This window comes from Vanessa cardui, chromosome 28 (assembly GCF_905220365.1).
Source record: "Vanessa cardui chromosome 28, ilVanCard2.1, whole genome shotgun sequence".
Lineage (NCBI taxonomy): Eukaryota > Metazoa > Arthropoda > Insecta > Lepidoptera > Nymphalidae > Vanessa > Vanessa cardui.
Window position 1 is genome coordinate 916,501 of NC_061150.1, and position 27,918 is coordinate 944,418.

Consider the following 27,918-nt stretch of genomic DNA (forward strand, 5'->3'; position numbering starts at 1 on the left):
AAAATATATCTGATCCAGTGACCCAGCTAGTCTAGGTGTTTGGTAAGGCGATACCACCAACGTCCTTGGCCATCCCACATGACAATCTTCCGAAACATTCTTTTAAATTGTTAATTTCAGTTTAATATTGCTTTTTTTTCTACATTCATTTTCAGTAGACATAGGTGTTATAGTTATATATTTATTATTTTTTTTACATAAAAACCTTTTTCAAGGTCGTTAATTCTTTTTATACAATACGAGTACAAAACGGAAATCTTAAAATTAGTACCACAGTAATTTTGTTCAACTTCTTTTTTTATTTTAGCAAATTAATTATTTAATGTCTAGTTATCTACTAAATTATGATTCATGCAAGCAATAGTGTTTGAAATAAAAATATTTTACGTTGTGATAAAACATCATATACAAAGAAAATTATGTTCAATTACTTAAACTATAAAAGCTATATTCCTTTAAAATATAGCCGATAATTTGATAAAACTCGTTCTCAATAAGATTCTATGAAACGTCATTTATGTTTAATATTACAAGATCTTTGACTTTAATACCATAAAATAGAGTCTTATTTGGTTTGATAACAAACGTAAACATTACGGCATTTTTAATATATTACAATATCACAACGTTTTATTGAATAATAAGCTGTATCATATCAATTTTAAGGTTTAAATTTGAATGTATTTTTCTTTATGTAGTGGGTTGTCTCGTTTTGACAAACTCATAAATACAAGTAGTAACGCGGGAAAGCGCAGCGCGATTGGGTGCTTTGTGTATCTGTGACATTAAAAATATAATTCTTTGTTTCGAAAAACTTTACAAAGTAATATTATTCTTTTAGAAATATATTTCGTGTAATCTGTTATTTTTGGAAATTGATTTATAAAACGAACTGTTTTTTAATAGTTGGTGAAGTATTAATTGTTAGCTATGGCTGAATGGGCGCTATTGCGTGAAGGTAAATATTTATTCCGATTTATTAGGCTGTAAAGAATTAGATCATTAATTTTATTTTTATTAAAAAAAATATGTTAGTGTATTTTTTACTTTGTATTAACTATAAATAAATTATACGGATTTTTTAGTGTGATCGTTTGTATTTAAAAAAATGCAATTTATTTTCGTTGCCCAAGAATAACTAAGAATTAAATATGTACAACTATTTTCTCTAATCTGCCTTTACCTAGTTATACTGTGGGGTGCGTGATTTTTTTTTTATTTCATAAAACTGTTACCTCCAAATATTTTAATATACATTATATTGAACTATCTTTATAAAACTTTTTTTAATTTGTACAAATTAATGTCTTGTATAGAATAGGATACTATTATTTTTTTTAATTTAGTTGTTAATCAAATACCAAGAGGTCACGCAATTATGTTCGATGCCTACAAGTTCTAAGCGACGCCTATTATTTTCAAATCGATTTATAAAAAGGGCTAATGAACTTAAAGTCATTAATCACAATTAAAATCTTTATTAATTGTAGAGATTTACCCTTATTGATGGTCAAAATATTGTTTCAAAGAAACCCTTCAGAATTGACAATGCTTTTTAATTTTTTTTTATTTAATTGCACGTTAGTCGCTAACTGATTTGAGTTTCACATAGAAAATGATGTCATATAAATGTAATTAGACTATAATATTCAGCCCTAATGTAGTTTTCTGTCAGTGAAAAACAATTATCAAAACTCATTATTAGTCCCGGAGATTTAAAAAAAAAACAATTTTTAAATATTTATAACATAGTAGCGTAGATTAAATATTAATTAAATCATTGATACCTGTAATTAGAGTTGACATTGTAATCGATCCATAAACAATTCTTTGTGTGAGCTGTATCATTGCGGTCGCAACTCAATGCACAGAAAAAAAAACAAACATTGGCGCCGAATGTATTGTCTTGACATTGCTAAGTACTTTAAAGTAGGGATGTCGGAAATGCAATAAAGTATCGATATATATTGTATCGATAATTTTTGAATATATCAATATCGATATTGATATTTTTATTTAAAAATATCGATATATCGATATATCGGTGTGATAGGAAAAAAAAATTATTTGGCCTAATCTACTTCAATCATCTTACATTACTAGATAAATACTAATCAATAGACATCATTTTTAAATTTTTTAAATCAAGGACAACAATAAAAAATATTAATTATTTATTAATCAAACCAATATTTATCTGATACAGACATAAGAAAAACTCTTTGATTTACATGCTCGGCTGTAAGCCGACTTCTGTTATTGGGTACTGCGAGATTTACAGCAGATGCCACTCTCTCTGAGGAAACCGAGGACGCAGGCGATATCAAATACTTTAGAGCTATGTCGGAAAGGACTGGAGTAAAATGACGACAATCAAACCAGAATTTTGTAGGATTCTCTTTTCTGGGTATTATAGGCTGATCTAGATATTGCTTTAGTTCGCTAGGCATACCATCACAGGTTGAAAGTAAACTGGAGGTTGCTGCAGCAATATCTATCATAATTTTTTCATGTCCGGACCACAACGACGGCGAAGAATTTTCTGAATTTGGAATTATGGTAGTGGTTGTGGGTCTGAGTTCAGGCGAAAGTTGTCCTCTACGTCTATGTTCTAAACGTATTTCTTTTGACAATGCGGTTATTGCAGTGGAAACAGCTAGTGCTGAATTAAAATGAATACGCTTAAAGCGAGGGTCTAAAATTGTTGCTATAGCAAGATGTAAATGTCGCTCTAGTGGTTCTAGTTTGGCAATAACTAAGTTGAGCAAACTCTTCTGAACAGCAACACCAAATTCAGTGAAAGGTTTTACTTCTTCAAGTCCTTTCTGAAGTAAGTTTGCAATGGGAATCGCCAAACTAGAAGTCACGTACTGATCGCCGCTAATTTCTTCAGTAGCTTGCTTAAATGGGGTAAGCAATATTATCAGATCTCGTATGACACTTAACTCTGAAGAAGTTATCATATCAGGTGCATTCCGCCTAGTTGCTAAAATCTTAGCCACAATAGCTGATAATGTATTGAATCTTTCCAACATATCAAGACAAGAATTCCACCTTGTGCTTACTGATTGTATAAGTGTTAATACTTCTCCCTCTTTCTTTTGTCCCTCTTGTTCTGCTCGCAAATCGTCCATTGCGTTCACAGATTGTTTAAAATATGTAACAATGGCTTTGACACGATTGGCAATTTCAAGAACTGGTGCATTATCTCTTGTTGCGCCATCCACTATTAAATTCAGCAAATGCGCCATGCAAGGAATTCTTTTTCCATCTTCCAAAAATTTCTTCACTGCAGCAACCATGTTAGCACCACCATCAGTGGTAATTGATAAGATGCAATCCTTTTCTATTGTAAACTCGTCGGTAATATTTTCAAAGCATTCTTTTATATAATCAGCTGTGTGCGCCTGCAGGAAAGAAGACCAATATTAGTCCACTTTATTAAATTTATTATAATTAACTATTTATTTTATTTTTTATAATTTGATGCATTTATTTTATACTTTACTTACCTGATACATTCTTCGTGCTGTCAATGTCACCATCTCATGCTCAGGAGTGCAGTTATTAGCTGTGTTAAGAAAATGTGCTGTCACTACGATGAAACTTCGTGTCGAGTTAGTAAGAGTTAATATATCACTTGTTAAAGCAATATTATTTATCTCACTTAATTTTTGTTTTAAAATGGCTTTGGTAGTGGCGTATCGTTGTTCCATGAGGCCAGTTATCTGGAATGAGAAATGAATAATAAAATAACATTTAAAAATAAAAAGGATAAGATAATAATTTAATATTATAGTTCGCTTACAGTAGTTCGTGATGGAATTTTATAGCGTGGACAAATGACGCTCATAAATCTTTTCAATCCTGATTTTTCTACACAAGATAGAGGCATGTTGTCTTTGCAAATCATGTAGATCAAAGCTTGATTTATTTGGCTAGTTTTATGACCCCCTGCTAAATTGAGAAAAATAATAAAATTAGAACATCCTCATAGAACTAAAATGTAAACAATACAGTAATCTAATATAAAAAAAAAATACCTTCATAGCTTGAACTTCTTTCAAACATATCTATGAGTGTAGTCTGTTTCCACAAGTCTTTACTCTGACCATCTTTGGAGGATTCAGTCTGAAAAAAATTATTGAATATTTTGTATATATTTCATTACACTTGTCGTCATAAATAGTATTAAGGTTAAGTGAAAACACCAAAATTTTAATTTATCGATATCGATACTTTTAGTAATTACACATCATTAGTTGACTGGTTATTGGTTATGAACAATTGATATTTAGATTCTAAAGCTACGTTTGATCTTTCACAAATAAAATACTTACACCAGTATCATCGTAAATCGCAATTTCAGACAATTCCATGAAGTTATTTTCTATCTCAGCAGGTTTATTAGTATTGGTAATAGTTGAATTAGTAGACGAAACAGGTGAACTAGTTCTTGTTCTTGGTGTAATATTCACTTCACTTGACCTTGAGTTTTTATTTTTAAGTTGCAAAAACGCATGGTGATGCTTATTTTTAAGATGTGTAGATAAATTCGTCGTATTGCCACTGGTTTTATATATTTTCCCACACACATTACATGAAACGTTTTGTCTGTCTATTTTTTTGAAAAAGTTCCATACAACACTAGACATGACTGGAATGCTCGAATTATTTTGTTCACATACGTGAATTAATTATTGATTTAATTAGTTAGATTGTTTGAGAACTATAATCAACTCAAATGCAGGCAGAAATACGCTCGCGTTGAGGTTATAATACGGATAACAGACGGACGGATAGTTGAAGCACAGACACTGACACCGAAATGACATTGACAGACAGAGTTGCCAACTTAAAAGCCAACTTAAGTACCAAATTAAAACGCAGTAAATCAAGTCGACCAAAGACAAAAAAAATGTAATTTGTTAAAAAATGTTAGTATAAAAAAAGTATTCTTTTTTAGGATTTTTTAATTATAAAAAATATCGATTTTTATACCTTTTCAATACTCGTAATTTTATATCGATATCTCGATACATCGAAACATTAAATATCGCTCAAAAATATCGATACATTGAAAAAATAATATCGATATATCGATGTATCGATATTTTTTCGACGAGCCTACTTTAAAGTTAATGAACATTTTACTTGTTGGTAGGGCTTCGTGCAAGTCATGTGTGGTACCCTTCATACACCATACCGTTAAAAAGTAATAGTATTGTTGTGTTCCGATTTGAAGGATGAAAGATAAGTAGGTAAATACAGGCACACGAGACATAATAGTTTCTAAGATCAGTAGCGACTAGTGTATTGGTTATATATGGGATTGTTAAAGCATCACTTACCATCGCCATAGATTCAATTGACTATTTGACAATGCGAAAAATAAATTGTGAATTATTGTAATCAGTGTATATTATGAGTTTAAAAATGGTTATTTACCAACGAAAGTTGAAAATAATATGTACTTAATTTATTCAAAAATCCATAAATAAAAATGCATTTTTCCAAACGTTTGTCACGTGACAAAAAACGCTACTGATTGGCCGGGCTTATGCTGAAGTCACTTTCTTGTTAACCTTGCTTTTCTACTATATGTACCACACATTAAAATACAGCAAAGTGAAGTTACAGACCCCATTGCAGCGCCATATTGTCGAAGTAGCGTTTTTGCGCGCTATTTTTTTAAATATGGAATTTTTAATATGATTTTTTTCGGCAAATATGTACTAGAAATAAAAAACACAACTTGTACTGGGTTCTAGTCAAATAGCCTATCATAAAAAGATATAGTTATTGTCTTTGTATTATTAAATTGAACTTTACACTGTTGTTAAGATTTTATTAAAGAAATGTATTGTAGAAATAAATAAACAAAACTCTTTCGCGATATAGGATTAGTACAACGCCATATAGTGGTCGAAAGATTAGTATGACTCAGTACTATTTTGACGTGATCGAAATTATACCGCTATTTAGGAATTTACTACCTATTGTTTTAAATGTTAAAAAAGAATAATTACTAAGTTTCTTGTCGATTTTTCTCTGAAGAATCTGCTTTCCAAACCGGTGGTAGCTTCTTAATTGTAAAATGAAGATTCAAAAGTGCTTGTAAAAGCCTACTTGAATAAAGTTTATTTTGATTTGATTGCGCCTATTTTAAGTTATAATCTGAAATATTACAGTACCCCTGTTTGCAAACACAGACAAGAATGGAAAAATCCAGACCCAGGACCATCTACGTGCTAAATGAGGCACGTTGTAAGCACTTCCAATTTAGACTACGTTGTTAGAGAAATTTTCGATTGAGAAACTAAATAACGGCCTGATTTGGGTTGGACATAGCACCCTGTGGCCGTCATATATGTAGCTAACTAGCGACCCGCCCCGGCTTTGAACGGGTGCAATGCTGATACTAAATATACTACAGAATTTGTTTATTTACGACATCACATTAGAGACTTCTAAAATTGTCAGTGTTTCCTTACTATATTGTCCATGTATTACATACAAAAACCTTCCTCTCGAATCACTCTATCTATTAAAAAACCGCATCAAAATCCGTTGCGTTATTTTAAAGATAGCATACGTAGGGACAGACAGCGGTAAGCGACTTTGTTTTATACTATGTAATGATAATGTTACACCATGGAGAGGCAATCCTCTACATGAGTTATTTAGCCTTTATCCTCAAACGAAGTCGGGGTGGTACGTAAAAAATACAGCTTATTAAAAAAATGACAAAACACTTATGTAATTTATTACAAAAAAAAATCATGACCGCGTGACGCCCGAAATACTACCGAAATATCCCTGTTGCATTATATTATCTGAATAATAAAGTTATTTCTTCATTGGAGTTTATGTTACTTACCTAAAAAGGTAAATTAATGAGCCGAGATGGCCCAGTGGTTAGAACGCGTGCATCTTAACCGATGATTTCGGGTTCAAACCCAGGCAAGCACCACTATGTATGTGCTTAATTATGTTTATAATTCATCTCATGCTCGGCGGTGAAGGAAATCATCGCGAGGAAATCTGCAAGTTTCTAATTTCGTTGAGATTCTGCCACATGTGCATTCCACTAACCCGCATTGGAACAGCGTAGTGGAATATGTTCCAAACACTCTCCTTAATGAAAAAGGAGGCCTTAGCTCAAAAGTGGGAAATTTACAGGCTGTTACTTTACTTTACGTTATAACAATCCATTATGGCCACTCAAAGTTAATTATGATAATTGAATTGAAAGTTATTTAAAATAAATTAACTCGCAAGGTCAATTGTGTGTAGAATGTGTCTAATTTCGTTGAGATTCTGCCACATGTGCATTCCACTCGCATTGGGACAGCGTAGTGGAATATGTTCCAAACACTCTCCTTAATGGAAGAGGAGGCCTTAGCTCAATATGGGAAATTTACAGGCTGTTACTTTACTTCACTACCTATAAAAGGGGGAAGTGTCGGGAAGGTTACGTGTTAATTAACCCTTTCGTAACAGGGGATGATTTCTAGAGATACCTCTACTATACTACTATAAATTGTAGTAGTATACTATTTGTAGTCTACTGTTGACTTCCAAGCAGGATATATTAATTTAAATAATTGTATTAACTAACCTCCTCCTCTTCCATTAAGGAAGAGGAGGCCTTAACTCAAAAGTGGGAAATTTACAGGCTGTTAGTTTACTTTTTAAATACATACGAAGACGCGATCACAGCTTGTATATTTATAAGCGGTGTCGCCAACAGGATCTGTGTCATTACGTCTTTGCGTTCCTCGATCGATTTCTTCATTCTTAAATTATTCTTGTATTGTACTATATAGGTCAAATGTCTTAGATCACACAAGTCAATACAATTGAACACAGTATAAGCATTTATTTAATAATATTGAAATAACATTAAATGATTTAAAGGTCTGGAGGCCCCCGGGCCACAAAGCAATGGAGGCCCTAGACCAACAGAAGCGTGAATACCCTAATAATTACATTATTATGAATTAATTAGTTTTTTTTTATTTTCAATCAGTAAGCTATGATTTATTTACTTGTATCGGTAACTTTTAAAATATTTATTAGTAATTTTGTTATAATTTGACTATATCTGGTTTTTGTTAACTTGCTGAAAACTGTGGCCCCCACTAATGTGGAGGCCCCAGGGCAGTTGCCCCGGTTGCCCTCCCCTAAATACGGCTCTGTTCATACGTTGAATCATTAAAGATTTACGTTGATACGCCATTTTGTTATTAAGATGGGTATTTTACTTATAAGAAGTCGTAAAATTCATCCCTATCTAATAATTCACGACCAAGCTGTAAGTTTCGTATAGAACAGCTATGCCGCAGACATTTTTACTTTGCCGTTTCGTAAATTCAAATCGTTTGTAAAAAATACATTGGTAAAAATAGCATATAATTTGATACAAGATTTTATAGATGATAAAAAAGCGTGGAGTTAATACCTGTTGTCTTCCAAGTAGTATACATATATTAATTTAAATAATTGTATTAACTAAAATGACTTTGTATTTTTTAAATGTTAAAAAAGAGTAGCTACTGATTTTCTTGCCGGTTCTTCTCGGTAGAATCTACTTTCCGAACCCGTGCGGAGGTAACTTCACTTAATTTTAAAATGAGGATTCAAAAGTGCTTGTATAAAGCCTACTTGAATAAAGTTTATTTTGATTTGATTTGATTTGCCAGCCAAATTTGTATTTGGTTCGCAATCAAAAGTATTTTTTAACACATATAAGGATAGGTTAGTTTATGATTAAGTAATATGTATATATGTGCATTACATACAAGACACCCCCCCCCACATACATCGTAATGAGTTAATCCATCGGAAAAGGTTTTATATGTAAGTGTCATCTTTTAAATAAGTATTACATGACTGTGGTCTTCGTAATTATATACATTACAAGCTGACGGCATACTTACAGACATAAAATTTATGCATATTTTTAAAATAAAAGAAGACTAAGTTACGCTATACAACATCAGCTATTTACCAGCTTAAGCTTCATCAAAATCGGTCTAGCAGTTCCAGATATTACCTGGAACAAACTGGCAAATAAAAATTGTAAAAAAGATTTTTTGGTACTTGTACCGTGTATATTTTAATATTACAAACAGACACTCCAATTTTATTATATGTATAGATTAATCATTTTGGTCAGTCTTAACTCTCAACTGATTATAATAATTTCCTTTATTATGAAAGTAAAACAAAGATAATTAAATTTAATGAAGGAGTGTAATTTAAAACAAAGAACGTGTCAAAGGCATTCATATTTTAATTTTTTGACAGTTTAACATTACAGAGACAAAAAATATTAAATAAATATTGGACAACATCACATACATTACTCTGATCCCAATGTGAGTAGCTGAAGCACTTGTGTTATGGAAAATCAGAAGTAACGATACCACAAACACCCAGACCCGAGACAACATAGAAAACTAATGAACTTTTCTGCATCGACTCGTCCGGGAATCGAACCTTAATAATAATATTATATTAGTATTAATATCATATCAGTAGGTATTGCTGATTTAAGAGCTATTGATACCAAAAAACTAACTGACAAACTCAAATTACTTTATTCAATATAGATCAAATCAAATCAAATCAAAATAAACTTTATTCAAGTAGGCTTTTACAACCACTTTTGAATCGTCATTTTACAATTAAGTGAAGCTACCACCGCACCGGTTCGGAAAGTAGATTCTACCGAGAAGAACCGGCAAGAAACTCAGTAGTTACTCTTTTTTAACATTTAAAAAATACAAAGTCATGTTAGTCAAATACAATTATTTAAATTAATATATCCGGCTTGGAAGTCAACAGGTATTAACTCCAGGCTTTTTTATCATCTATAAAATCTTGTATCGAGCATTACACTTTCTTATTGATGGTCAGATTAAACACTACCTCCGGTTCGGAAAAAGGAACACACTGACCTGAGAAGAACCGGCGAAAGAAACTCAGCGGGTCTTTTTTTTGACAAATTAATTAGGTACACATTGTATATGAATAGATACCTCTTGGAGGATCTTTTCATTTCCAAGGAAAGGCATAAGGATTTCTTATAATGAATGGGGTTACTACTTTATGACGGTAGCATGCGAAAGCGATCCCGTGGCGCCAACCGAAAATACGGAGAGGCGTCCAGGGCACAGGGGCAGTGCCGCAAATAGCCTTTTCTGCGCCCTGTGCGACCTTCTATAACTGCGCCCTATTTAAGCAGACCCTTTGCCTGTTTTAATGTCTCACTCACTAAACTTAAACGCAAGTTCACTACTGCAAATGCGGTGCCCATTAACGATAAACACTAAACATAAATACGCTCGTGCGCTGCCAGAAAAATGAGCGCGATGTATGCTTTTAATGATACTAGCATGTTTTAATGATACTAGCGTCTGTATTGGAATCGAGTACTAGGGGCTCAGCGGAATCTTAACAAGAGCAAAACGAAAAAACAATAGTCCTGCCCAGTCTGTCTATTCTTGCGCCCCCGAGAGTCCACGCCCTGTGCCTGGGCACCGGTGGCGCTATTGACGCCACTGTTGACAGGGGAACCCCCCCTCACTTCCCATTACGTGGGGGAAGCGTGTAACGCATTTTTCCAGCGAGAAAAAATAAGATTTACTACGTCTATTGCCCCAAGGCTTCTAGACCTCCAAATAAACACCAGTCCAAGCAATCTTTAACCTCATTAGCTATTCCGCTATTTCATAACAATCCATGAGAGAGCTGAGATGGCCCAGTGGTTAGAACACGTGCATCATAACCGATGATTGCGGGTTCAAACCCAGGCAAACATCACTATATATATGTGCTTAATTTGTGTTTATAATTCATCTCGTGCTCGGCGGTTCAGGAAAACATCGTGAGGAAACCTGCATGTGTCTAATTACATCAAAATTCTGCCACATATGCATTCCACCGACCCGCATTGGAACAGCGTTGTGGAATATATTCCAAACCGTCTCCTTAATGGAAGAGAAGGCATTATCTCAGCAGTGAGAAATTTACAGGCTGTTACTTTACTTTACGTTATAACAATCCATTATGGATACTAAAAGTTAATTATGATAATTCAATTGAAAGTTCTTTAAAATAAGTTAACTCGCAAGGTCAAGCTTAACTAAAAACGGTTCAAAACGTGACGCAGTTAAACTTGTCGCTTGTGCTATTTCACAGTTAATATTAATCGATATATTAAGTTGTAATGTAGTTCACTTGACTTTCATGTAAAATTTCAAGCTGAATATATTATGAAGATATAGTAGGTATAAAACAAAGTCGCTTACCGCTATTTGTCCCTATGTATGCTTAGATCTTTAAAATCACGCAACGGATTTTGATGCGGTTCATTTTTATAGATAGAGTGATTCGTGAGGAAGATTTTTGTATATAATACATGGACATTATAGTAAAGAAACACTGATGATTTTAGAAGTTTCTGATGTGGTTCAAATAAATAAATTTTGTGGTATATTTAGTATCAGTGCAAACGTGTGAAGCCGGGGCGAGTTGTTAGTTATGGCAATATATTAAAGTTATAATAGTTTATTCAATAAAAATAAACGCGGGTTCTAAGCCAGAAAATCACCAGTTAATTGATATTTAAAAACTACATCGTAAGGTAACCTCCATAAGGCCTATTTCATTGAAATTTTGCCCAACGTGTATCTTAAAGAGGTAGAGTCGGTTTAAAGGTGTTGGAGGCCATAGGGCCTCAAATGAGAGGGCCTAGAGCAACAAAGGCGTAGAGGCCGTCATAGTTGGGTAATGAATTAGTTATAACATTTTAATTTCAATCAGTAAACTATAATTGACTTGTATCGGTAACTTTTAAAATAAAATACATTATTATAATGTCACTAACATCAACAACAACAGCCTGTAAATTTCCCACTGCTGGGCTAAGCGTCTCCCTTTGAGGAGAAGGTTCGGAACATATTCCACCACGCTGTTCCAATGCGGGTTGGAATACACATGTGGCTGAATTTCTATGAAATTAGACACATGCAGGTTTCCTCATGTTTTCGCCGAGCACGAGATGAATTATAAACACAAATTAAGCACATGAATATTCAGTGGTGGTTGCCTGTGAAACCGCAATCATCGGTTAGGATGCACGCGTTCTAACCACTGGGCCATCTCGGCTCGGCTGTGACTAAGACTACTACTAAAGCCATTATTATCTACATAATTCTTATCTCGTCGTAATATCATTCAGTAATAATTAAATTAACATATGTAGTTGCCACTTAGGGTTTCAATTCTAGATCTTGATATTTATGCGATTTAAATAGATGTATATAGTATTTCTTGGTGGTAGGGCTTTGTGCAAGCCCGCCTGGGTAGGTACCACCCACTCATCAGATATTCTACCGCCAAACAACAGTACTCAGTATTGTTGTGTTCCGGTTTGAAGGGTGAGTAAGCCAGTGTAACTACAGGCACAAGGGACATAGCATCTTAGTTCCCAAGTTTGCTGGCATTAACGATGTAAAGAATAGTTAATATTTCTTACAGCGTCATTGTCTATGGGTGATGGTGACCACTTACCATCAGGTGGCCCAAATGCTCGTCAGCCAACGTATTCCATAAAAAAATCTAGATATTTATGCACTTTATATATATAGTATTCTAGGTCGATAAAACGTGAACGTGCCCATATAAGGCTTTGATAAGTGTGATCGTTATGTAGAAGAATGTTGCAATCATGTATAACTCGATGACACGATCATGGCTGTATAGTTTCATTCATTTACTTGCTTATACAGACTGTCAATTATAAGTAGGCGTTCCTGTGGCAGCACCTGCTACACCCTTTGTCGTTCCACTTTTTTGTTTATTTTACCAATATCTCCATAGAAAATAATTCTTTACGTCCCATTTTTAATAAATTTTGGGTAAGTTTTCTTATTAAGGGTAAATAAAACAAATAAGATATAAAAGAACAAAAAAAAAAATAGTACATGTTTTTGCCACACGCCAACTTACACTTGACGCGCTATATTAGAGAAATAAAAAATAAAAAAAAAAAAACGAAAATACAGATACATTATGTTTCATATTTTTAATCTGTATAAATTATCACGAAATAGTTTTTAAACTGAACATAAAATTACCACGTTATTTTTATTATAACAGTTATTAAAAACGGTATATTTACAATGTTTTTTTTTTTATTTTTAGTCGGCGGAGCTCGATATTTCAACATTATCTACGAATGTCATATTCACGAGTCTCGTAAATCTCGTATTTAATAACTCAAATATATTTTATTTTAATTCTGTAAAACTATTTGGAAAGGTATATTTAAAATCCTTTCTAGATGGTTATGAAAATTTTATTTACATGATGATTTTATTTAAACAGTGTAAATATGTTAAATTTTGTTTCTGAAATTTAAACCGCTTACATACTTTAGCTGAATATTAGTGACAGTTACAATGCCGGAGTTTAAATTAATTTGCAAAGTTGAATTTAATCTAAGCCAACCTGATCAGAAATTACAGAACTGGCAATAATCAGTATACTGGCAAATATCAGAAGTAGTAAAGGAATAACTCCTTTCCGCCATTTTAATTACAGATCATATCAAAGTAATACAATTAAAAAATGACGTTTTTAATGGCGGTAATGTTATGTTTCTTTGTAAGTGATCAAGACGAGTAATTAAGTAAGAGTAACAATTATAATTTAATAATTAATATTAAGCGTTCATATTTATTTTTTAAGATGTCTTGTTTGTTATGCACCTTAAAAAATAAATGTAGTATGTACATGTTTTGATATATCTCGTAGGGTTCAACCTGCGTATACATTATAGAAACCTCTGGGTAAATACCACCCACTCATCAGTTATTCTTCCGCCAAATAACAGTACTCAGTATTGTTGTGTTCCGGTTTGAAGGGTGAGTGAGCTACTGCACTGAAACTACAGGCACAAGGGACATATCATCTTAGCTCCCAAGGTTGGTGGCACATTGATGATGTAAAGAACAGTTAAAATTTCTTACAGCGTCCTTGTCTATGGGTGATAGTGACCACTTATCATCAGGTGGCCCATATGCTCGTCCGCCAATCTATGCCATAAAAAAAATAATCAGAGTTTATCTACCATATTATGAATTTATTATACATGTAAACCTTTCTCTTGAATTATTTTATGTATAAAATAATCGTTTAAAATCCGTCGCGTAGTTTTAAAGATCACAGCATACATAATGATGCGTTTTTTTTTATACAATGTAGTGACTTAAAAAAAAAAACGATTTCACGTCTTACTTCAAATTACTTTTCATTTCACTAAATTAATTACTAAGTTGCTAATACTTAAAATGGTTTTAAATTAAGTAATAGAAAAAAAAACACGTGTAAAACGTATTTGCGTAAAACAGTTCAATGGAAGGTTAAAATTATGTTTAATTCGGTCTGTTAGTTATTATTACTTTGGCGCTTAAAAATTTCAATTAAAAAAACATATATTAATATTATAAATGTGAAAGTAACTCTGTCTGTCTGTCTGAATTAGATAAAATTTGGTATGAAACAATGATAAACTCCAAAAAAGGACTCCTTTTTTGGCCTATCACGGGACGAGCAACACCCTAAAACGCGAAGCCGCCGGCGAATACTAGCTTATTATAATTATTTTTAAGTTTAAAATATCTAATACATTAACAGTAATCTTTTTCGTTTCAGCTTACTGATTTCAAAATGGCGACTTCTGACATCACGTTTCAAGATGGCAACTTCAAGCATCCATATTTACTTGCATTGGTGTGAGTAATCATTGTTTATATGATAGAAATAAACTTATTATTAACCGAATCTAAAAAAGGAGTTTACCAGTTCGAGTCTAGGGTGGAAGATTTAGAGGGGCGACAAATTTAGCCCAAATTTGTTATTATCTTACAGAAATAAAAAAAAAAACTTATAATTATATGTATATATAGCGGGTTGGAAGAATAATTTAGTATCTGACAGAAACATCACCATAACGGGAAAAAACTGATGTAATGAGGACGATAGAACACAAATCATAAAGTTGCAAAAAAATAAGTAGGGGTGGCAAAAATTTAATAGCCTACTAGCGGTAGATTTGTAAATCCGCCACTTTTTCGACAAGTATAGTACGACACAACTTAGATGTCGCATCGGCAAAATTCGTAAAACCGATCACATCCGAATCGAGTACGCCATCCCAAATTATCAATATCTATTTCTCATGTGAATATGATCTTTACACAAACGTAAAAACTTGTAATATCGTATGAACTAATAATATATTCGTCAATTTGACACGCCGATTTTCATGCACTTGTTCTCTTGGGTTGAACAGACGCGTCAATCTATAGCGACGAATAGCGTCGAGTGGCGCGATAGTGAGCTTATTCTATTGGTTATGTAAATCGGCAGTAATCGGTTTTATTTTCATTTCATTGCATTTTCCGGCTACATCTAATTTGTGTCGTACTATACTTGTCGAAACATGTAACAATGTTAGAATTGAATTATATTTGAGTATGATCAATTTAGGCTTCCAAGCACGCGTTCTTAATTTTCTTAAGTGTATTTTTGTAAACGAATTTCTCGAAAGCTTAGATCGTATCATGACATAATCATTTTTAATCTAAGTTAGCTTAGGGAAAAGTTTTTGTGTGATTAAAATCGATAGGTTTCATACATATATTTCTTTATTTTTAATTAACTAGCTGTTTTAATTTTGAAGTCGATTTAATATATTATAAATTATAATATATTTTAATAGTTGTGTTATAGCCCTCATATATTTCTGAATAGCCTAAAAGAGAATGCCTTCAAACGTTGAGCCAAGGCAGAAAAGGTATTCTATAGTAAAATTTAAAAGAATCGTCAAAGAGCGTTTGTGTGTTAAATGACATGACAATACTGACTTTAATAATAATAATGACTTTTTATTAATTAATGAGATGATCAATTGATCGAATGACCTCTGGGCTATTATGTAATTAAAACTATAATTGTGGAATATTACTAAAGAAGTCCTGCTGAGTATATATCATCTATTCATAGATCTTTTGACGATCAGTAAGCAAGTATATTGAATTAGATTTGCAACAATAATAAAAGTATAGTTTGTTTCACTAGTCTGATTTGACACATATATTTTTTCAATAGCCCATTCATTGATTAAGGTTTATAGCCTAAAACTGAACTGATCAGTTACGTTTAACAGCGCGTGCAGAGAGTAGATAATACAAATATTATGTAAAGGTGACCTACACATTCATTTGATTCGGGTAGGTACCACCCAATCATCAGATATTCCACCGTCAAACATTACTAGTTATAGGTTATAGAGCGTAAATAGAGCCTTAAGGCATATAATATCGTAGTTTCCAAGGCTGATGGCGCAAGGATTGTGTACGGAATGTTTAATGTTATTTACAGCGTCTACGTAGGCTGTGATCACTTACCATCAAATGGTCCATTTGCCCGTTTGAATACCTATAAAAATTTAATAATATATATTAATAACAGCTTGTTCTCACTGATGGGCAGATGCCTCCTCTCCCTTTGAGAATAAGATTAGGAACACATTCCACCACGCTGCTCCAATACGGTTGGTGGTTGAAATTAAACACATGCAGGCTCCTCACGATATTTTCCTTCGCGAGCACAAAGAATTATAAACACAAATTAAGCACTTGAAAACTCAGTGGTGCTTGCCTGGGTTTGAACCCGAATTCATCGGTTATGATGTACGCGTTCTAACCAATGGACCATCTCCGCTGACATAAGTCAAATCAAGTCAATTTTATTCAAGTAAACTTCACAATGAAGCGTTGTTGAGGTATACTTAATGAAGAATTGATCGGGCTATTTTTTCAATCTTAGAGCTGTAAAATAATTCGAATACTTGGAGTTGTATCATTGCATATACCACAATAATATTGATTATTTCAAATCAAATTAAAAGCAAACTTTATTCAAGTGGGCTTTTACAAGCACCTTTGAATCGTCATTTTACAATTAAGTGAAGCTACTAATTAGAAGAACCTGCGTGAAACTCAGTAATTACTCAGTACACTTTTTTAACATTTAAAAAATACAAAGTCATGTTAGTTAAATACAATTATTTAAATTAATATATCCTGCTTGTAAGTCAACACATATAAACTCCACGCTTTTTCATCATCTATAAAATCTTGTATCGAATAATATGCCTTATCTACCAATGTATTTTTACAAACGATTTGAATTTACGAAACGGCAAAGTTAAAAATGTCTTCGGAATTTTATTATTTTGAACACTGACAAACATTTTAGACAGATGACTGTGAAATGCAAGTAAACCCGTGTGCGAAAATAGTAGATTATATAAAGCGTGGAGTTTGTTATATTTAACACATCCTCTGAACGATACCTATATCCGACAAACATACATGCTACAGATACAAAATACACGTGATAACTATACGAACGAGACACGTGTGTGACACGGCCGAGTTTGGTATCTATTGTTTGACTAGCTGTGACCGCGACCTTGAACGCGTTTGAATTAAAAAAATATTAATATATATTATATATTTGTTGCCTAAGTTACTCCTTATTATATCAGCTATCTGCCAGTGAAGTCCCGTCAAAATCGGTCCAGCCGTTTTAGATATTTAGGCAGATAGAGAACAATTAAAAAGAAAATATTTTGGTACATGTAGTGTATACATACATATGTATTGAGTTAAAAAGGGCTATTTTAGTATTACAAACGGACACTCCAATTTTATTATGTGTTTAGATTAATACAATAAATCCTCCTTGGTACAAGGTTTCTATAATAAAATTTCGCAGACATTTTTAACTTTGCCGTTCCATAAATTCGAATCAAAATTAAAAATGCATTGGTTAAGAAGGCATATTATTCAATACAAGATTATTTATTTATTACATACATATATAATTGTATTTGTCTAACAAGACTTTGTGTTTTTGAATGTTGAAAAAGAGTAGCAACTGAGTTTCTTGCCGGTTCTTCTCAATAGAATCTGCATTCCGAACCGGTGGTAGCTTCCTTTATATAGTTTGTTAAATGACGATTCAACAGTACTTGTAAAATTCTACTTGAATAAAGTATATTTTGATTTTGATTTTTGATTAAATATATTTGTAACAGAAAGACTGTATATGTACTATTTTATATGTTACTTTGGCTAAGATTTAAAACATTCGGCCTTCGACACACATTCTTGTGTTGCGTAAAAATTTTAATTTTTTATATGTTACATAATCTGTGGCCGCGTTTAGCGCGCGGGAAACGTGATGTCACTCCTAATGTATTATTATCTAATAAATTCTGTTAGTTGTTGAGATGACCCAGTGTTTAGAATATGCTTCTTAACCGATGTAGGCTGTATTCTTTGCTATACAGCTCCATTCTTGCTCCATTCGTATGATATCAAAGATACAACAATTTCATAATTTAGACGACTTAAATTAATTTTCTTTATATAACATTTTATTATCTTAAATATGTATTAGTGTAAAATAGAGATACCTATATATTTTATATACATATTTATATATAGTATGTATTTAGTGTTAGTGTGTAAATATTGGTATGTAAGCTTATGACTGCACCGCCTATGCCGATGGTTTAAAAATCTCTCTCTGATTGGGTTGTCTGAAAAAGATGGCTAATTAGCCATAAGTCCGCCCATTTTACAACACTCTTAATCAACATTTATTTATTAATTTTTGTTTTTGTATTTTACTAATTTTGTGTTTTTTTTCTGTGTTTAATCCTCAGTTTTCTTTATTTTTGTTTGTGGTGTGCAATAAAATATATTTCATTTATATTCAAAATACGTTTGCGTTCATATTGACTGCTATGTATATTCGAAATTGCCATATTTGTCTGTCTGTGTGTCGCTCTTTCACGACCAAACCGCTGAACCGAATTTCATGAAATTTGGTATGAAGCAAACTTAAACTCCAAGAAGGGACATAGGCTATTTTTAGTAAATAATTTTTTCGAAAGGCTATAGTTGACATAAAAGTTTAGAATATAAACGAGCTTTTGCACGAGCAAAGACTTTTTTTTAATTTATTTTTTCATAACTTGGTCTATTTAAAAAATTGACTATCATGTTCAAAAACTTCTACGTTGACAAATATTACCCAACACATAGATAAAAGTCTCAATAGAATAGCTGATAAAAAACCGCGTGGTCATTATTTTAAACGTAATTATTAAATTATATTTAAATAATGTAACAGGCATTGTGGAAAAGAGTAACAGCTGAGTTCTTTGCTTGTTTTTTTTTTTATTCAATTCCATTCGATTTGACACTTTTATGAGCCTGTTCGAATAAAGAATATTTCGATTAATAAAAAAAAACTTTTCACCCAATATCATAGTGTTCTAAATTTAAATAAAAGAATCGTCAAAATCACGTGTTTCCTACTATTATAGTTTGGTTACAATTGGCGCGCTGCCATTTCAATGTCAAGGGTTCGTTGAACTCGCAAGATGGTTGACATGCGTAGGTAATTGAATAGACTGTTTTAAAAATAAAACATTCTATCCGACTGTCATGGGTATGCTCTGTATTGTATAAACTTTGAATAGTTTTTTTTTTTTGTATTAGGAATCATTTATTTTTTATAGAATAGAATTCATGCTGAATTTTTAAAGTTTTTTTTTTTTTTGCGCAACTGCTACACAATTTACGGCCATTTTGTAAACTTATTAAATAGTCTATTTGACTTGTTTTTTAAAACCATTTTATATTATTTAGTAGAGTTTAAGGAACCCAGTAAAAGTTGTTTTTTTTTATTTCTAGTAAATATTTGCCGAAAAATATCATATTAAAAGTTCCATAATTAAATAGCGCGCGAAAACGCTACTTGGACAATGTGGCGCTGCAATGGGATCGGTGACGTCACTTGCCTGTATTTAGGCAAGCATAACAAGCAATTGACTTTATCATAAGCTGGCGAATCAGGAGCGTGACACGTGACAAACGTTTAAAAAATGAATTTTTATTTATGGATTTTTGTCGTTAATAAAAATCATTTTAGCCTCATAATACATTTATATATTTAGATCACAATAATTGACACTTTATTTTTCACATACTCAAATTGCTTATTTATTTTACTTACAAATGTATTAATTTATTTATGTACTAAAAAACAAATCAAAATTCAAATAATTCATCCAAATTAGTAAAATATTTAAACTATTTTAATAGTTAAAAGTTTTTGTTAATTTTATTTTTTTATATTTTTTTACATTATCTGTAAAAATTATAATCTATTACCGTTATCTTTGTGACACAATTTGTAAACACTACATTTATTAAATAATTATAAGATTAGATTAAAATGATTGTTTTTAACTAAGTAGGTACTTTTTTTATGTTATTCTTCACCAACGAAGTTGTAAGAAGTTATTACCATTCCTTATATAAGCAATACACCACTAACCTTGATCGCTAAGATTTTATTTCCCTTGTGTCTTATGTTACATTGGCTCACTCACCCTTCAAACTGTAATATTCTGAGCATTGCCTAGACAGACTTTTTTTTAATTTATAATTTATTAAAATAAGAATTAATAGCATTAAATGCTTAAACATATACAAATATGAACTAAAACTAGTTACTGTATAAATATTGACTGCGTGGAATGGTGGCAAGAATGCTAGCAGCATTTCCACGTTGAATCGCAATTCCGATCCTCTGGGCAAACGAACCAGCCCTCCTGTCACCAGTGGAGGCAATGAGGCGAGGTGTTATACTTTTGATGAAGCTTTTTGCCACTATTCCAAGGGCCGAGCGTTTTGACAGCAAATGGAACAAAGGAGTAATTTGATATAATACACGAATATTTAGTTCCGGCTCTTAACATATATATTTCAGAAATGAGATGGGGCCAACGTGTCAACACATGTATAGACCGGCTAACATAAAGTCCTAGGTAATTCACGTTCCTTATAATTACACTTTTGTGCGTATTCTGAGTTTGCAGTTTCTAAGCTGTGTAGTTTGACTGAAAGAGTTATATAAAGACATACAGAACGTAGATTATTATATAACAAAGTCGCTTACCGCTGTCTGTTCCTATGTATGCTTAGATCTTTAAAATTACGTAACGGATTTTGATGCGGTTTTTTTTAATAGATAGAGAAATTTGAGAGGTAGGTTTTTGTATATAATATACAAGGACAATATAGTAAAGAAACACTGATAATTTTAGAAATTTCTAATGTGATGTCGTAAATCAACAAATTCTGTAGTAAATTTGCAACCCGTGTGAAGCCGGGGCGTGTCACTAGTTTACTATAAAATTATGAAGTCCGCAATAACATAACCGCCCAATGAAATTTTTTTTTTTTATGGAATAGCTTGGCGGACGAGCATATGGGCTACCTGATGGTAAGTGGTCACCATCACCCATAGACGATGACACTGTAAGAAATATTAACTATTCCTTACATCGTTGTGCCAGTAGTTACATTGGCTTACTCACCCTTAAAACCGGAACACAACAATACTGCGTACTGTTGTTTAGAGGTAGAATATCTGATGAATGGGTGGTAGTTACCCAGGCGGGCTTGCACAAAGCCCTACCACCAAGTAAATTTCGTGTCAGTTTCAGTTTATTAAAAGCTTAAAATTATATTTTTATTAAAAAACAATATAACTGCTTATCTTAATCTGTGTAAGAATTATTTTTTAATTAAAAACTTTTGTTTTAACGTCACGCACTAGTTTCCAATAAGGTTATAAATACTAAAAATAAATTTAAAAAAAGAATTGTTCATAATTATATGTGCTGTAGCTACGATTTTTGAAGTTGGCAACATTGAAAAAGAAAATACTGGCGGGAAATTTAAGACTCTTCTGAATACGCGGGAAACGAGAGCAATGTTATAACTTTACTAGTGACCCCAGCTTTACTCGGGAACTAAACTAATATATATTGAATATACTACAAAGTTTGTTTGTTTATCACATCAGAAATTTCTAAAATATTACAAAAATCTCTCGAATAACTCTATCTATTAAAAAAAAAACCGCATCGAAATCCGTTGGGTAATTTCCGTTTGCATACGGTAAATAGAACGTTTTTGGGCAATGGTATACGGATATATAAAATACCGGAAAATATAATCAATTTACCATTCTCAAAATTTAAAAAGATTATTAAGACTAAATTAATAAATAAATCATATTATTCATTAAAAGAGTAATTTTTAAAAAGAAACCCCTGGAGTTAGGCTCGGGTTCCATGATAGGACACTAATTACTGTAAATCACAGCATTGTAAATCTTTTTATTTGAAACTAGCGGTCACCCGCGGCTTCGCCCGCGTAGATAACGGTTCATAATCAGTTTTCTAATATCCCTACTGCTGAGGCACGGTCACATTTGAAGAATTACTGCAACCGGCGCTTGGATCTATTGTGATAAACCTCAAATTCGTGATCACAACACCTCAGCCAGACCAATATCAGAAATAAATCTGATGAGGTTCTTAGGGTCGGAGGCCATTATGCCCTCTAAGGACCGAAGTTAGAACATTTTATCTTTTATAGTTTAGGTATCATACGCAAAAAATCAACTTTTTTGGTAGAATTTTTCCTTTTTTGTCCGAAAAACCCAAAATATCTTACGGAACCCTATTTTTTTTCAAAATAAAATTTAGCCTATGTTATGCGGGATTAATTTAGCTTTCGAATGGTGAAAGAATTTTTAAAATCGGTCCAGTAGTTTTTGAGCCTATTCATTACAACCAAACAAACAAAGTTTTCCTCTTTATAATATTAGTGTAGAAGAGCAACTATGCGAGTTTCTTGCCGTTTCTTCTCGCTAGAAGCGGCATTCCGAAACGGTGGTAGTATTTAATTATTGACGATTAAAAAACGCTTCATTGTGAAGTTTACTTGAATAAAATTGATTTGATTTGATTTGATTTAAACATTTGATCATACATAGAGACAGACAGCAATAAGCGACTTTGCTTTATACTATGTAATAATGATGGTACTTTATTATATTAATTTCTTGACTTAACTAATAAAGAAAAACGTAATTAATTTAGAGAGTGATCCATACAGCTGGTATTCATACAATGTACAATAAGCTGTCAACAGCTAATTAAACAAATAACTTAAACTTACATATGAAGTAAGAGGTAGAGAATTTATATCATAATAATAATTTCATTGTATTATTTATTCGAAACAAATATAAAAAATGCGATGGTACATAAGTACACACACCTTTTCTTATCTGTGAATTTTGTGTTTGACACAATTTCGTAGAAGGTATTAAGTTGACACTCCTAAGTCCTAAATATTTTGATTGATTATCTGTGAGATTACTACTTACTTTTACTTTACAATTAAAAAAATATATACTTGGCTTACATAAGTGAAATAGATTAAACCAAGATAATAATATAAATTACTTTAAACAATTTACTAATGAACCAATAAAAGTTCTGACTTTGAATTTATCTCAACATAAATGATTTATTTATTTTACTTTTATTATTACCAAATCATACATATTTAAATAAATTACTCGGTTGAAAGTACAAACAAAAAAAAAATACAAATAACACTTTTAACAGATTGCAAGTCGCGCCAACATCGGCCTTGTAGTTCGCGCCCAAAAGGAAAAAAAATGGTGGTTAAATTCAGTTTCGCGCGCTTTTGTTTTTTTAATTCGTTCTAGCTAATATGGATAAAGGAATCTCTGAATGTGTATATATAACATATTTTTTAGAAAATATCAAAATTGAAGGCAAAATTTATTTAAATAACAAGAACAATACATACACATAATCTTGTTACGGTTTTGTGCTAAAGGTTCGCAAAAAATATGATATTCACAGATTGCTTACGTGCAAAGGCAGTCAATTGGAACGCCTCTAAGTCAATTGCCTTTTGAGATATTTCAGCGTAAGGACGATACAACTTAGATTAGAATCGGCAAATTCAATAAAACCGATCACATCCGCTATCCCAAATTATCAACATTTATTTCTTATGTGAATATGATCTTTACACAAACGTTATAACTGGTAATACCATGTGACCTAATATATTCGTCAATTTGACACGTCGATTTACTTACTAGCTTTCTCGGGTTGAACTGACGCGAGAATCTATAGCGACGAATAGCGTCGAGTGGCGCGATAGGGAGCTGTTTCTATTGGTTGTGTGAATCCGGTAGTAATCGGCTTTATTGATTTTACCGAAGCTACATCTAAGTTGTGTCTGTGTGTTATTTGTCTGACATTACTTATTTAAGACCTTAATTATAATGAAGAATTAAATCATAGCTATTTTATAATTATATAAAAATAAAAGTGATCAAAATATTTAGTTTTTATGTAAAAAATAACACGTGTCAGAGTGGAGACCGCGCTTAGGCAAACGTAGTGTAGGGCGCCCTGTGACATGATGGACCGACGATTTGAAGAAGGTGGCGGGCACGGGATGGATGCGGACTGCCCAAGATCGAGATGGTTGGCGTTCTATGGGGGAGGCTTTCGTCCAGCAGTGGACGGCAAAAGACTGAAAAAAAAAAACAAAAAAAAATGTAAAAAATATTTTTTGGCTGAATACACCGGGACTTTAGCTCGGGTTCTAGCACAGGACAGATTAAACAATAACTATGAATGCTGTAATTGTAATACTGTTATTTAAAAGAGGAACGACGCTTCTTGCTTTTTCTTCTTCTGGAAACTGTTTTCTGAAATGGTAGAGTTAATAATGGCTTTAAATTTTGAAAATAAAACATTTATTTGATTTGGTGCTCATATACTAAATTAAGAACACTCTTATGAAAAAACAATTAATATATTGCGTTCGCTATGGCATATTTTTTTTAGTATTTCTTTTCCTGCGATACGGGGTCTTTAAGACCTCGTATGAAATTTATCATAATACCGGTACGGGGCTTATTAGACCCCGTTACTCATTAGACGTTTATGAAACTAAAATTTGTGTGGTCGTATTTTATTTCTTCGTGGTCAAAGAGACCCCGTATTGTAGTAGATATACCATAGCATTATGTTTTCAATAGACATCATACAGATATCACTTTCTTACAGTATATAAAATGAACATTACGGCCTCGGTATGTCAGAGAAATCTATGTTTTTCTTAGCCACACGCGTGCATCTTATTGCAATATTCATGTGCTTAATTTTAGTATATAATTCGTCATCTCGTGCTTGGCGGTGAAGGAAAACATCGTGAGGAAACCTGCATGTGTCTTATTTCATAGAAATTCAGCCACATGTGTATTCCAACGCATTGGAACAGCGTGGTGGAATATGTTTCAAAACCAACTTAAAGGGAAAGGACAGCAGTGGGAAATTTACAGGCTGTTGTTGTTGTTGCAAGGTTGAAATACGAGGCGTGTTAGACCCCGCTCCGCATCGAACGTGCTATAGAGGCCAGTTAGGGAATTTTATCGTAAAACAAAATTATGATACGTGAACGCGTCACCAATGTTTCGAAATAACTGTCATTGTTATAACAAGAATTGAACTCTGCGCCTCCTCGCCGATAAGACAGACAATGATGTATTTAACATTTATAATTAACTAGCGACCCGCAGCGGCTTCGCACGGGCAGAGTCGGATTTAAAGGTCTGGAGGCCCCGGGGCGACAAAGCAGTGAGGGCCCTAGACAAACAGAAGCGTGAACACCCTAATAATTATATTATTATGAATTAATAATAAGCTATGATTTATTTACTTGTATCGGTAACTTTTAAAATATTAAGTAGCAACATTATTATAATTTGATGAAGTATATCTTGGTATTTGTTAACTCGCTGAAAACTGACGTGGCCCCCTCATGTGGAGGCCCCAGGGCAGTTGCCCTGGTTGCCCTCCCCTAAATACGGCCCTGCGCACGGGTGCAATCATATGAAATCACAGTACAAACTAAACTGATCAGTGTTTCTTTACTATATTGTCCATGTATTATATACAAAAACCTTCCTCTCGAATCACTCTATCTATTAAAAAAAACCACATCAAAATCCGTTGCGTAGTTTTAAAGATTTAAGCGTACAAAGGGTCATAGGGACAGAGAAAGCGACTTTGTTTTATACTATGTAGAGAAAGATATGGCCCAGTGGTTAGAAAGAGTGCATTTGAACCGATGATTGCGGATTCATATCCAGGCTAACACTACACTTTATAATTCATCTCGTGTTTGGTGGTGAAGGAAAACATCGTGAGGAAACTTGTATGCGTCGAATTTTAACCCGTATTGGAACAGCGTAGTGGTATATGTTCCGTAACCTTCTCCTTGGGGGGATGCCTTAGCCCAGCAGTGGGAAATTTACAGGTTGTTGTTGTTGTAAGCGACCCGCCCCGGCTTCGGGTACAATACTCATACTAAATATACTACAGAATTTGTTTATTTACGACATCACATTAGAAACTTCTAAAATTATCAGTGTTTTTTTACTATATTGTCCATGTAATATATACAAAAACCTACCTCTCAAATCACTCTATCTATTTAAAGAAACCGCATCAAACCCCAGTTTCCCGTAAAAAACTTGGTGCTCTTTTCAACATTTAAAAATATATCCAGCCTGGATGTCAATAAGTATTACTGTAGCGCTAAAAAGCAATAATATTTTTTTATGGCGCTAATGTATTTGGCCAGTATTGACCACTTATCATCAGGTATTTGCTTGTCCGCCTACCGTCGCCATTTAAACTATATTGATTCTATCAACGATACTGTGTTTAAATTTTTACTTATAACAAATTTTCCAAGCCACGTCAGGGCCATTTTTATAATATTTAATAAGATTTCTCGCGTTCACCCAAGCGTGATTTTTTAAGAAACGTTCAAACGCATACTTTCGCGTTTATAATATAAATAAGATAAATTTATTGTTAGTTATGTTACTTAAATATATAATTACTTTAATGGAACCATATATTTATTAGGCAAGAACGTTTTAGGGGGGAGAGACTCGTTTATTTGTAAAACAGTAATTTTCTGTATCCTCTGTATACTATTTTTTATTTTTATATTTTGTATTATAGGCTGGCTTCTTTAAATAAATAAATAAATATATTTTTTTAACAAGGGGCCGGGAAGGGTATTTGATGGTAGCATGACGGTAGCATGCGTAAGCGATCCCGTGGCGTCCGTCGAAAGACGGTGAGGGTACCGCTGGTTTTTAGTGGGTAAACCCGATGGACCTGGGCGCACTCTGTGTCCAAGAAACCGGGGAGTCCCACCCCCACTTTCCATCACGTGGGGGAAGCGCGTAATGCGTTTTTCCAGCGGGGAAAAAAAATGATGCATACCTTTAGAACCTTTGTAATTAAATAAGTAAATAAACATTTCAAAAAGTTATTACTTCGATATGTAAACATTAAAATAAACCAAACGTGTATTAATTATTTAATAAAAATTAAACAGGGGGAGGTGATCGGCCTTTTCTTATTTTTTCTTATAAAATGCTTGGAGGGGGTCAAAAACTAGCCAAAATAGTCTCACGTAAATAAATGGTCCCAATCGTAACTAAAACGTGTATTAACCACCAATCCGCATTGGAACAGCGTGGAGAGCGTGGCGTGAAAAAGTTCCAAACCAATGTTAGTGGAAGAGGAGGCCTTAACCCAGCAGTGGGAAATTTACAGGCTTTGACTAAATTATATTTGTATTAGTAAGTAGTAATTCAGTATGAATTCGACGAAGCATATGTATGTTATCCGTGTATGTCTGTTTGAATTAAAAAAAATGCTTTTTTGTATAGTATCGGCATGTGTCAGTTTATCGTAATTAAAAAAAATGGTAACTATTTGTTCTGTTTATTAGAATATTATTCATTACTTTTAATGTTTCTAAG

General features: G+C 32.8%; 2 protein-coding genes across 2 annotated transcripts in view; one reads left to right on the plus strand and one right to left on the minus strand.

Moving 5' to 3' along the window:
* Positions 1–746: 746 nt before the first annotated feature.
* The window catches only part of LOC124541430, a 42,341-nt gene continuing 15,169 nt past the window's right edge, over positions 747–27,918 (plus strand). The window contains exons 1-2 of the mRNA XM_047119298.1: positions 747–958; positions 14,728–14,807. Of these exons, the coding sequence (XP_046975254.1) occupies positions 14,743–14,807 (65 nt within the window). The 5' untranslated portion in view covers positions 747–958; positions 14,728–14,742. The remainder of the gene's footprint in view (positions 959–14,727; positions 14,808–27,918) is intronic.
* LOC124541429 (E3 SUMO-protein ligase ZBED1-like) lies at positions 2,158–5,056 on the minus strand. The gene is made up of 5 exons (XM_047119297.1): positions 4,341–5,056; positions 4,044–4,131; positions 3,809–3,957; positions 3,513–3,728; positions 2,158–3,407 (listed from the first exon to the last, which is right to left on the minus strand). Exons 1-5 carry the CDS (start codon positions 4,653–4,655, stop codon positions 2,178–2,180), a joined length of 1,998 nt encoding a protein of 665 aa, XP_046975253.1. The 5' UTR covers positions 4,656–5,056; the 3' UTR covers positions 2,158–2,177.

Bases quoted from the DNA above. Each gene is read 5' to 3' on its own strand.
- LOC124541429 (XM_047119297.1), bottom strand. From the start codon at position 4,655: ATGTCTAGTGTTGTATGGAACTTTTTCAAAAAAATAGACAGACAAAAC. The intron at 3,958-4,043 runs GTATTTTTTTTT...TTCTCAATTTAG, and splicing joins AAGAAGTTCAAGCTATGAAG to CAGGGGGTCATAAAACTAGC. The intron at 3,408-3,512 runs GTAAGTAAAGTA...TCTTTCCTGCAG, and splicing joins CAGCACGAAGAATGTATCAG to GCGCACACAGCTGATTATAT.